Source organism: Tigriopus californicus, chromosome 10 (genome assembly GCF_007210705.1).
Source record: "Tigriopus californicus strain San Diego chromosome 10, Tcal_SD_v2.1, whole genome shotgun sequence".
Lineage (NCBI taxonomy): Eukaryota > Metazoa > Arthropoda > Copepoda > Harpacticoida > Harpacticidae > Tigriopus > Tigriopus californicus.
The window spans coordinates 8,318,307-8,330,470 of NC_081449.1; the positions used below are offsets into that span (position 1 = coordinate 8,318,307).

A 12,164-nucleotide genomic window follows, 5' to 3' on the forward strand; every position below is an offset into this window, starting at 1 on the left:
TCCTCATTCCGCATGCATTTATTGTGTGACGTTTTATACAAATCATCACCAACGATATGGCATTCTACTCTTGTAGGTAGTGGCAAAAATAAATGACGCTATCTCGACGTGAACGCCTTTTTAGACAAATGGGTTATCAAGTTACCTTCGGTTAATAATATATGGAAAAATGAGGTAGGGGATCACAATCTCCCCTGTGATTAGCACGCATAGTTGAATGAATCATATCATGGGCCACTCAATTAGCAGGTAGGCCGGGATTTCAAATCCGTTAATTTCGTCGTGTTGCTACTGGGTTAATAATGCACTTCTGAAGTTGTTTGTGATTGAATCATGACATATTGGAGTTTCTCCGACTCTTTGGTTTCTTTGGACTGCCCATGCTTGGGTTATGAGGCGAGGACCGAGGAGATCCACCCCCATGGTGGGTCCGGGAAAATTCAAGGAGATCTTGAGTGATCCTCGATCTGGAGGGACTAGCACCAATCGATTGAAGAACTGAAGACGAAGATAGAACGCGCCGTTGAGTCTGAGGGGACAAATGATCTTGCTTCTGTTGGTTCGAAGTGGTCAATCGATCTAAAGTCTCCTTTAGGGCGCCTTTGGAACGAACCAGTTTTTGAAGCAAGAGGTCACGCTCATGGCGTAGTTGGCGATTTTCCACCAACATGGTGTCAATGGGCACCTTATTGCCTGGAAGAAACGAGTTTTTCAGGCCGTTAGATGTTAATGTTCAAAAGTTACATGTCGAGATGTCACTCACCTCCTCTGACATTGTCCAGGCTAGACTGATTCCGCTCTAAGCTCGAAAAAGGGTCCGATCCAACATCGACACCCAAATCTGGCGATGACAAGTCGGATGGATGAACTTTGGTGGTCCCACTTGTGTAAGACCGTTTTGACTCCGAAGTTGAATATGACCTTTGAAAGGGGGGCTCTTGGTCCTGTGGACGAAAATGAATAGGTTCTTGTTGACCATTGCTCTTTCGATCCTAGTGAAAGGTGCAATACGGTACATACCAAAGGATGTGGACTCGAGGGTGGTTTGACACGTCTTCCAGTGTGATGAGTTATTTTTGGTCGAGAAGACACGGTTATCCTGTCAAAAGACCGATGCCTTGCCCCGAGAGACACATCCAACTGACCGGAGATACAACGGCGGGCAATAGTGGGCGTGGTGGGCATGCCACTTGAGCTGGTGGCGATAGTAGGCTCGAAAAATTCAAACGAAGAAGATGTCTCTGGTGAGGAGGCACCGGCTGAAAAAAAAAGAAAAGAAATCATTGAGCAATGAAAATCTAAACGTCAATCAATCAGTATGCAGCATCGGGCAAGAATACAATAGGCATAAATCTGTGCCCGCTCACGATGACGGGCTTACTTACTCAATGGAATGTTCCATGGTTTATTGGCCTCTTGGCTTGCATTGGTGTCCGGTTTATTATAATGTTTTATATTGTTGATTGGGTGGAGTTTTCGATTGTCCCTTAATTCTGCTCTTAGTCGACTGTGATCCTTCTGAAGGGTCTCATTTAAATCCTCCACCTTGACCTTTTCACTGATGAGCCGGAGGTTTTCGTTGCTCAATTCAGCGACTAATTTGTAGTTCTCATTCAATTTCAAATGAGCGTCTTGCAACTCTTTGGCTTTTTTGCCCAGGTCCGATCGTGTGTTATCCAAATCAGATTGGAGTTTCTCGGTGATTTCTGTCTTCTTTTGCAACAACTTGACTGTCTCTTCGAGCTGAGCGATTTGGTTGTTTTGCTTGGCCATCTTCTCGCTCGCCTGATGCAATCGTGATCGGGAGTGGCAACAAATCTTACGAAGTCTTCGCATTGTCGAGATTGAAGCCAAGATTAACTTGCCGCATCGTTCCAAGCAATGCTCAACATCCTGTAAAAGACAGAAGGCAGGAGGATTACAGTCAGATCAACAATGATCATCTATCTACCACTCTGAACTTAGATTGAGGTCCACTAAGCCTACCTGACAAACGACTACCGAGCATTGGGTACACAGGCGGAAATGGATCTCTTCTTTGCAAAAACTATTTTCAACCTCCGTGTCATCCCCATCCTCGTCCTCTTCCTCGTCGGATCCGTGACCGGAATCTGAGAAGGAATCTGACAGGTCGAGCTGGTAGCTTAGATCATTCATGGCGGCCAGGAGATCGCCAATCCCGGTGAGGATGCACTCCAAAGATCCGGGGGCATCCTGGTGCTCTCTAGGGTAACCTGAAGCAATCAAACCGGGAGGAAAGAGTTGTTTAATATTGTTTGGTTCATATCAACAAAAGATTGATCGCAAGAAAAGGCAGTTATTCGACTAGATTTATGCATGAAAAAAACAACAACTATAAGGAGTCGAGAAAGGAGGTTAATTTTGTTATTGATCATCAAGTCTACCAAGCGGTTACAAAGCTGGGCTCGAGAAACTCGCCACGCCTAGGGGAGGGAGTGTAAAGTAGACCTTCAAATTCCAACGAAGGCTTGGCCACTAGAGTCAAGCAATTCGGAGGTTCGTCGTCCAAGCTCGTGCTGGTGACTTGGAGTTTCTCGATCTCGCGTCGGTGGGATTGGAGCTCTTCAATTATCTTCGAATAGTCTTCAAACGTTGTCACGGTTTGATCGCCGTCCTCAGACATCTCAGCACGAGTATACTCCAAGGAATAAAATGACTTCTCTAAATGCAACAAAAAATTGAAAGCATCTTGCCCCACCACCAATAATTGCACATGTTTATGAATAGCGCAAGAGCACATCGGCATGAAAAGAAGGAAAATGAACTGGTCGGCAACCCTGAACTTACGTTTGTCAAAGTCCGTCTCGGACGAGTCCTTGTCTGCCATTCTCGCGCGAAGAGCTTGAGTGGAAAGACCCATGCGCCTTCGAGCTGCCGTCACGTCCGGTTCAGACCACGAGTCCTCGCCATCACTCAGGGCCCTAGCCGCATTCTTGATCTCGAGCTCAGAGTGTTGGGATTGGGTGTACACGCCGGAGGTGGGCGGACCTCGTCGCCTCTGACTGGAAATGCTTAGACGGTTCCGCCTAAGCGAACGACTCTTATCCGACGAAGTCCCACCTCTCCGATGATCATACGAAACACTGAATTCCTGCTCGCACTCATTGGCCTCTTGAAGACGAAGGATTTCCAATCGGTACTCGTCTAACATGCGCTCCTGTTCCAACATCATTTGGTCCTTTTCATCCAGTTGTTCTTCCAGGAGTTCAAGCATGGCAGTTTTCTCGTCAAGGTCTTGACGGAGCCGCCCCGAATGGTTGGAGTCTACAGAGACATCACATTTGAGGTTTTGTTCAAACTTGCCCAAGTCCAAATGACTTGGATCCGGTAAGACACTTCTCCAACTATTACCAGAGGTTGCACTGGCCGGTCTGAAAGCATCTATTTCATCCTCATCACCACCTCCAATGCTTGCAGTTGTGTCGCGGATCAGGGGCGTGGGCACACGAGAGTGGGATTTCACCATTTCTAAGCTATCCAATACGGCACGTTTAATGCCCAAAACTAGGTCGGGAGACAACTTACTCCCAGGTTGTCTGGTCAAAGGCTCGATAACGTCCACCAATGACTCCAAATATGCCCTCAATGCTTCCGCGTCTTCGGAGGACCGCACCAATCTTTGCTGCAAATTGGCGATCCTCAGGTTGAGCGATCGTGGACTTGACGGACCCGCCAATTCCTCGATGCCTTTACTTCCCAGATTACACTGAATCGACACACTCTTGGGAAAACTCTTGGCCAAATCACTGGCTGGCACAGGATATCCATTTTGTAGCACGACCAGCTTATTCTTCTGAACTTGGGCAATTCTCTCATTGAGAGTTCCGATCTTCTTCAAGAGCAATTTGCGCTCTTGCACGCTGGTTCTCAGGTACTCCTTCAGTTTGGCCATGTCCCGCCTCAATCTCTCGACTTCGTCGCTCTCTTGGGGCTGGGAGGAAAATTCATGACCACCGTATGCGTTGGATGTTGGAGGAATGTGCAGAGTCTGCGTCACAACTTGCAATTGGGTCCCATATACGTTTTCCGAAGTTGCATGATTGAAAGCAGTCTGGTCCAAAAGGTCTGACAATTGGTGAGTATGTATCGTAAAACGAGCGTCATCACTGGTAGTAGGGCAACCCAAGGAGCGACTAGTTACCGTCGATCCGCCCGCCCCTTGTTGCTGCAAAAAGGTATTATGGTAAGCTATTACTTGTTTCGCTTTTCATTTGCTGCCTTAGCTTACCTCCATGTTTAGGCAGTCGATGGTGTCATTGGCATTTCCGAGGGCTGTTTCCAGCTCCTCAATGCGATTTTGCTTGATCTCCAATTCCAGTTTTAGAGCCTGCGGTGACGTAGACGACGTGGTCTTTGAATTATGTTTCCAAAAGGAGTTGTGCTTTTTGTTTGACTTAACCCAACTTCGAGTACGTGCAGTGCGTATCATGCTAGCTATCATTTCCCCGACTCTTACCTCAAATTTCTCCTTGTGATCATCTAGTTCATCTCCTAGTCCCACGATGCTTTTCTTGAGGTGACCCAATTCCTCCTCTGAGTGCCTCAGCTTTTCTGCGGCTTCATCGCGTTCCCTCAGCAAAAGGTTGAGCTCCTCAACTTGGACTGTGGATGCTTCGCCGGATTCCCCCTGAAATGCATGGAATTTAGCCCGAAATTCGAATGCTGTTTTGTGTGATTTTTCAACTTGTTCCAAAAAACGACGATCTATGTATCTACCTTCACTTGTGAGAGCTCTCCTTGCAAGGCCGAAATCTGAATGTCTCGATTGACCAATTCGCTTTCTAACGAAATGATGTCGTTCATCCTTTGGTCCACTACTTCTTTGGCCTCTTTCAAGGTGAGCTCGGAGTTGTGAAGCTCAAGCTGCAACTCGTCCACCTTCTTTTCCAGCTCTTCCACTTGCCCCACCATGACCTCATGCTCATTTTCCTGCACCACATCAAGGAAGGTTGGTCGACAGGGTGTGGAGGTAAGCATCTCGGTGCTCAGTGGGAGCATCAACGAGGTGGAGGCGGGGCTCGACACCTGCCGCAAAGGGCTGAAATGAAGGCCTCTCGCAATTTCTGCGTCCACCTCTTTCAACAGTTTGTCGTCTTCGTCCCGAGCGTCAGGGCTTAGAAGACTTCGTTCCTTGTTGTCCTGCGTCTCTTTGACCTCTTTAAAGACATCTTTGATGGAATCATGCGTATCTTGAAAGTCCTCTTCCATTTGCTGGAGTCGGGCCTCGAGCGTCGATCGTTCCTCTTCTCGGTCAATGGTCATGGCCGAAAGCCGGTTTTCCAAGTCTTCGAGCGCTAGACCTGCTTCTTTCAAGAGTTCCGTTTTTTCACGAAGATCATACTTGAGACTTTCAACTTGAATCTGCCAAGACAAAGGAGAAGAACAAATTCGAAATAACAAACGCATTATCATCTCTGTCTCTCGCCTTAAGAATGAGAAATAATCGTGCCAATGTCAGATGGATCGAGCCCATGTATTGCACTCACCTTGAGATCCATGTTGCTCTGGGCGATGTCCTCTTGTTTGGAAGCGGGTGGCCGTTGCTTGCCATTTGATTCTTTGGAACTCACTTTCCCCCCACCCAATCGTTCCTCCAGAAAGTAGATCCGGAGCTTGAGATTGAAATTCTCCTTCTTGAGCTCCCGCATGCCATCATCATATTCCTTGACCGTTCGCCCGGAGGTGTTGATGCTGGTGGTGCTCCCGGCCCCAATGCTCCCCGAGCCCAAGGAAATGGATTTCCCCGGAAGCCAGGATGAATTGGGACGAGCATGCTCGGAGACAGGAGTTCGAGGTTGGGAAAACGTGCCGCTGCCTCCAATTGCATTTCGGGAAACTACGTGGACAAAAAATAACAATACGTGGTAATAAATCAACCCAGATCGTCCACCCCCTCGCCATAAATTGCGTCTAAGTTGTAAAGTCGCTCGAATCAAATGTGCCAATATTGTGGTGCTGTCTGTGAATTCATTCAATTTACACAACTCCTCCAACGCCAATGGTTGGTATGAAAGGACTCAAAAGTTTCTGCTTTGATGCCCAGACAATAGAGACGAACCATCCAGAGCCATTCAATGACATTAAAGCACAGTTTTCTCTCATTCGAAAAAGAAACGCCTGTGCGCCTGTTTGGTGTTTTGTCGAAACACTGGCACTAGAATCGATGTATTCGTCGCTTCGTCGTTGCAACCAAGCAAATAGACAACTACTCAATCTGAGAGTAACTTGAACAACACTTACGTGGAACAAATCCATCGCTGGTGCCAAAGAGATTGAGGGTCTCCGAGCTGTAACTGCGGAATGGAGAATATGAGTAAAGCGTCATTCTGGTTCCAGCCACATCATTCTTTTCTTAGAACCAGATCAATTTATGGGTTCACAATTAAAGGCGAAGAGAAAACGAGGAAATCTCGCTCACTGATCACTGATCACTGAATTGAACTATGAAGCTGGGGGTTTGCACCATTGTGTGAATCGGGAAGCGGGATAAGTTTAATTGGACACTTTGAGGTGGTGGTGGTGCTTCCTGAATTGCTGGAGTCAATGAGCTAGCTGCCAACACTGAAACAAGCCGAGCACCCAAATCATGAGGCCTCGTTATGAATCAGTCAGGTGCCCGTTCGTTCACTTGGTCGATTCCATTCTCACATTAGATCGACGTATGATGAAGGAGCCCAACACTAGGACGAGTGGGGAGCTCTTTTGATAATGTTTTGGAAGAACAAAATCATCACCGATTCAACATAGAGGAGAAGAAGAAAAAGAAGAACAAGAACGACGACGACGACGACGACGACAACGACGACCAAAAGGAAGGGGGGAACCTTTTTCTTTCGTTCTTTCGTTCGTTGATTCGTTTGTGCGCACGCCGATACCTTTGCTCTGGACGGAGTAGGCGGGATCCTACCAACGAACTCACAATAATTTGGGCACCTGGGCGAGACAACTACTCCTACTCTTTACCCACCACTGTGAGCCCCGCCGCACACACATACACACATACACGCCACCATCACCATCATCACCACCACCAGCACCTCTGAGGTGCAGCTTCTGTGCATCTGTGGGCTCTGTGTCTTCGTTCATTATATACAACGTCCTTCCTTCTCAGGAGCCCTTCGATAGCGTCGGATGCTCAGCGCACCCCCGCCGCTCTAGTACATCATTTGAACTCGGACTGTCTCGTCTCCAATCCGAGAACGGACCGGGTCTTTGGCTGTGGCACTGATATCGCTCAAATTCGCCCTAACCCCGGTGTCGATTCTCAAGCTCAAGTTCATGAGTTGATTGTCGTGGTCTGTGCCGAGTTCCAAGCAAGTGCCTTCCTTTACTATGACTAACTGAGACGAGAGGGGGTCGTTCTTTCATATGCCGGCTAAAAGAGCTCAGAGAACTTCAACACTCTACCACGCTCAGTTCAAACGCGCCGGATTGCGATAATGCAGACATATGCTGTATGTACTGATGTTGTATACTAATCTACTCGGACCGTCTGCTGGATGGAGGGAAAGAGGGAGGAAGGGAGTACAGAAAACTCAGCTTTGACTCTGGCGGTAGCCCTATCTCTATACATACATACGTACATACAGTATGCACATGTGTTATTGATGCAAGTCGGCCTGAGAATTAGAGAACTTAGGAAGTGAGCAAGATGTGTGTGCATGTGTGTGTGTGTGTGTCGGGATCCCAGAGATGGAAATCGCTCTGACAAGAGTTCGCATCGGGTTGCTCGGTAGACGACGAGCAATGACAGCGAGGTCAAGGGGGTCGTCGGGACTTGCAGGGGCTGGAAAAATGATTTCGTCGTCTAATCATGAGAAGGCCAAGGAAGGGGCATGAGATTAAAGCAACAAGCAACCTACATTGACAAAGGGATCAGAGCTCCCAAAACAGTCTCTATTCTCAAGAGGGGAATACGTATGGAAACAAGCTACTCTTCTTCGCCTGTTTTCACCCACTCCCTATTGATGACTTTTTTTATGCCACTTGTGACTTCTTTCGACGAAGGCAAATGAGCGTCGTGGGATTCATCATGCCCCCTTTAAAGCTGCCGAACTCGTTACTTGCACAAACATGGCGACGACGACCTACGTACGTACGTACGTACATCCGCAAATGCTCAATGTAAGGCACTTGAAATCTGGTGTTCTCTCCATCTCCCTGATGTTTGGGACGACATGGCCTACACAAGTACTGAAGCCACACACCCACTCATTCGCTAGTTCACCCATTCATTTATTCGCTCTTAAGTGAGAAAAACATGTCCATGAATTCAGGATAACACAACAACACACCATCGGAATAATAATAAACTCAAGGGGCTTCACGAAAGGGGAACTGAAGATATGTCAACACCAAGATTATGGCGAACAATGGAACCCTTAAAAATGCAAGTATACCAGCGTTTATACCTTAGGTTCGCAAGTATCGGCGGAACAACTATTGCTGGTTTGGCAAATCTCAATCTTAATCTGATTCAGGTCTTTGTCATCAAGTTTTGCTCTAACTTTTGACATCCTGTACTTGAATTCCATTCTCCGTTACTTATATCAAGAATTTTTTTTTTTGCCTTTGAGATTTCGAGGATTCATGGATATATTGACCTATCAAGTTTTTTTTTTCAAACACAGCCAATGATCGCATGGAGGTCTTTCATGGCCTGCGATCACAAGTCGAGATTGAAATATCTTGAATCATCTCCAATCCTATTGTTAACGATCAGCGAGAGAATCCCAAAGCTTTTTTTCCTTTATAGCTAGGAATCACTAGGAATTGACACACTAGTTGGAGCAAATTCTAGTACACAATACACAATATGATATCTTGCTGTAAGAGCAATGACATTCCCCTCCCTTAAAACTCAATTTTGAAGAAATGATTGATTATCAATATTTGCCTGGAGATAAATACCTCAAAAACTTTGCATGCGGCACAACGGGCTTTATTGGAATAATCCAGGACTGCTTAACCGAGCTTACGAATCTAGGATATACGAATGTACAGTAACTGGAATGAGTGTGCTAGTATGCCTCTGCGTAGATTGAACAATTCGCCCACGATAAAGGGCGGCGGCGAATGACTGGCTGGGAAACTTGTTTGAGGCTCCTAACTCACCCAAAAATTCATCAAATACTGGCTCAATGAAACCAACACCCACGCAAGCCGCTTCTTGGGCCGAGGGACAAGGATGGATCGGCTTCAAAACAAGTTTTCTTCCTTAAAGCTGCATTTACACAAGACATCAAAGCCTTCAAGCCTATAGGTATTACAAAGAAGAACAAAAATAAAGTCTTGCGACAGAGCAAAAAATCACATCCAAACTGTAGCTAATATTTTGTCTATATTGAATTGAAACGTTTGCTAGATTGTGGTTTGAATATGAACGTGGGGTACTCCATGGGTTAGAACAAGTGTCAAATTGTCTCTCAATTGGGCTCACAAGCAATACAATGCCATAACCTGGGTAGAAGCATAGGTAGCTGTTACGATATAGAAGTTGTAGGTGTAGATGCATGTTCAAAAGTAGCATACCGTGCAAAATAACGAAATAATGAAAAATACATGTACCAGCTTAAGAGAACTGGTATGGGTAAATTTGATCAGAGATATCTGGAAAGGTCGTATCAAATGTGAATGAATCGTCTATTTTTCGAAATTAGCATCATTTAGAAAGGCTTGTTTGTGGGTGTTTTAATTTCCTTTTTAATGTCTCATTATATGCTTGTATTCAAAACGTACCCAAAACTTTGACGGTGATAATAAAGAAATGGCAAACGCATGTAACTCTCACATTCAAGATAAGGCTAGATAAAAACTAAAAAAAAATGACTGATTGCTCTAGTTTGCTGCAAATTAAATTACTTAATCATAAAACAAGGAACATGTGTTTGATGAATTTCACATTCAATTGTTGATTTTCTCCCCTCCTTCGAGAAAGACACCTAGGAAAATGTCAACTCATCTTAAGGTTTGACCACTGGCATCATATTGTGCGGTTGCAATGACGATGGATGGAGTAATTACAACTATTGATCCGCCATATCCTCAAATACAATATCAATGTAACCTCTTGACACCTACACAAAAAATCGTTGCATTCCAACGAGAATCTAGGAAATCCCTAAATGATGCTAAATGACACCAAAGACTGATGCATGATGGGTTAGTTGATCTAATGCAAACTCGATCTATTGCTTACACCATTGGAATCAGGTCAACCATTAGCGTTATCATGTGGGCCAGGAGAATGAGCAATAAGCATTAGTTAGAAGCAGGATTTTAAGTTTAACTTTGAGATTGCCGGTAATACAATTGAGCAACGGCTAATGAGGCAAGTGAAACATAGTTCTTACCACAACAATTGTTTAGGTCACAGAAGCCTTTGGGGGACAAGAGCATGGTGGATTGTAATCATTTAGCGCTAAAAATGGTTTCCTACATTATGTGAAACGTGCGAAACTGCGAGATTGCAAAAATGCAAAAGTGAATTTTGAAAAACATAACCAATTGTGTTCTTTTCTGACAATTACTTTTCAATCTGGTCTCCAATTATAACTCGGTGTATACTCATAGAAAAGAGGTGAGTGATTTCAAAGCATGAACAACTCTTACCTGAATGGATTTCCTTCCGAAGGTGAAAGAAGTGGCTTCCTTGGACTATTTTTGATGGACCCAAACAATCCTTTCCTGGGACTGATTGGACTATACATGGCGTCAAAAGGTGGACATGAGCAATATCACAAATGGTCTGACTTCGTTGACAACGTTTTGCTAACAGCTCAGTACAATCATGTCAATAGTAACCAAAATAGTTACCAAACGTAACTCGTTCTATCTTGATGATGAGCAATGGAATCGAAAGAAACGAGACGAAAATACTAAATTGGACTCAATTATGGCCCGTTGGAGATGACGCACTGCCGTTCACTTGCTTTTTGGCTGGTATAAAGTTTCGGCACAAACTGCATGCAGTGAAGAGTGAAAATGGGGGAAATGTTCGTCTGCCCGGATGCGTGTTCGTGGCCACCGCCGTTATCGCTGTCGGCTTCATTCTTCCCTATGTGTGAGATGTTGCTGATCTCTCTCAACGTCGTCAACAACAACAACAACATGAAGAGCAACATCCCCACCCCAAGAATGGGCAACACAAGAAGAGACAGAGAGAGAGCGAACATAGGGGAAAAGCCACTCTTGAGCGGCCATACCACTCGTCCAATGGGGGAGCTCGTGCCTCATCCCAATCGTGGTACATTGCTCTGCACTGTTCCGACGGTTCCGACCTCCTTCCCTGTGGCAATCACTGGAGAATGGGGATGCTGACACGATCATGGGTAAGCATTTGCTCAGGGGATGGCTGGGATGGCTAGGATGGAAGAGCTGCGGCGCCTCCCTTGGGCAAAATGCCAAGATTTTCTGCGCATCGGCTGAGAGGTTACAGCGATGTCTTGATCACTTCACATCTATTTGTGCTTTGTTCCTCGAAGAATGAGACGAAGATGAACACGGCCGAGATGGGAAAGTACTGCTGTCCATTTTCCGTCTGCACGCTTGCAGTTTTGGTAAATAAGCACAATGAAGAAAGGCAGAGAGGGAGATTGACAAATCTGAGGGGGGGATTCAAATCTTTGAGTAAGCTATCGTTCTTCACATCATCGTCTGGCTTATCAGTAATCTGAATATATTTGGGGCTGGAATTGCTTAGGCTATAGATTGCATTCAGGCTTGACCGATGTGAATTTACTGGATTGAAAACGAGGTTTAACCAATTTGCTGAAATAAAGAGTTTCACATGACATGACATTTTGGATTGGGACAGCTCAGTTCGAGGAAATGAGAGGTTGCGTCAATATCGACGTGCCCACGACAATATCTTGGCACGTCTCCGCTGCTCTAGATGATGCCTAAACGTCTATCCCATCATCCATATCCTAAGACTGATTTCCTTGTTCATGGTATCCATGGTTAACAGAATTTGCTAGGGAATAATGTTTGATGAAGATAGGAGTTAAAATGTGCCACCCATTGATTAATGGGCGGAGAAAAGACAAGGATGAGGGATTAAATTGGTCGTACAGTAACATCCTCTCGAGTGGACGGAGGGCGGACATAAAGACACAGATGTGATACGATGCTCCAACATTGAT

At 45.5% G+C, this 12,164-nt stretch overlaps 1 protein-coding gene across 4 annotated transcripts; it reads right to left on the reverse strand.

The window, feature by feature from the left end:
- On the reverse strand, positions 1–11,565 carry LOC131887956 (myomegalin-like). 4 transcript variants are annotated; one of them, XM_059236707.1, is made up of 14 exons: positions 10,633–11,565; positions 6,262–6,314; positions 5,508–5,857; positions 4,738–5,382; positions 4,478–4,648; positions 4,250–4,348; positions 3,373–4,186; positions 2,809–3,285; positions 2,470–2,682; positions 1,987–2,234; positions 1,386–1,893; positions 1,021–1,259; positions 764–944; positions 1–693 (listed from the first exon to the last, which is right to left on the reverse strand). In XM_059236707.1, exons 1-14 carry the CDS (start codon positions 10,728–10,730, stop codon positions 332–334), a joined length of 4,458 nt encoding a protein of 1,485 aa, XP_059092690.1. In that variant the 5' UTR covers positions 10,731–11,565; the 3' UTR covers positions 1–331. The 4 variants fall into 4 exon arrangements, with proteins under 4 accessions (XP_059092690.1, XP_059092689.1, XP_059092688.1 ...); XM_059236706.1 differs by having other exon boundaries at positions 2,809–4,186; positions 6,262–6,308; XM_059236705.1 differs by having other exon boundaries at positions 2,809–4,186.
- Between the last annotated feature and the right edge of the window lie 599 nt (positions 11,566–12,164).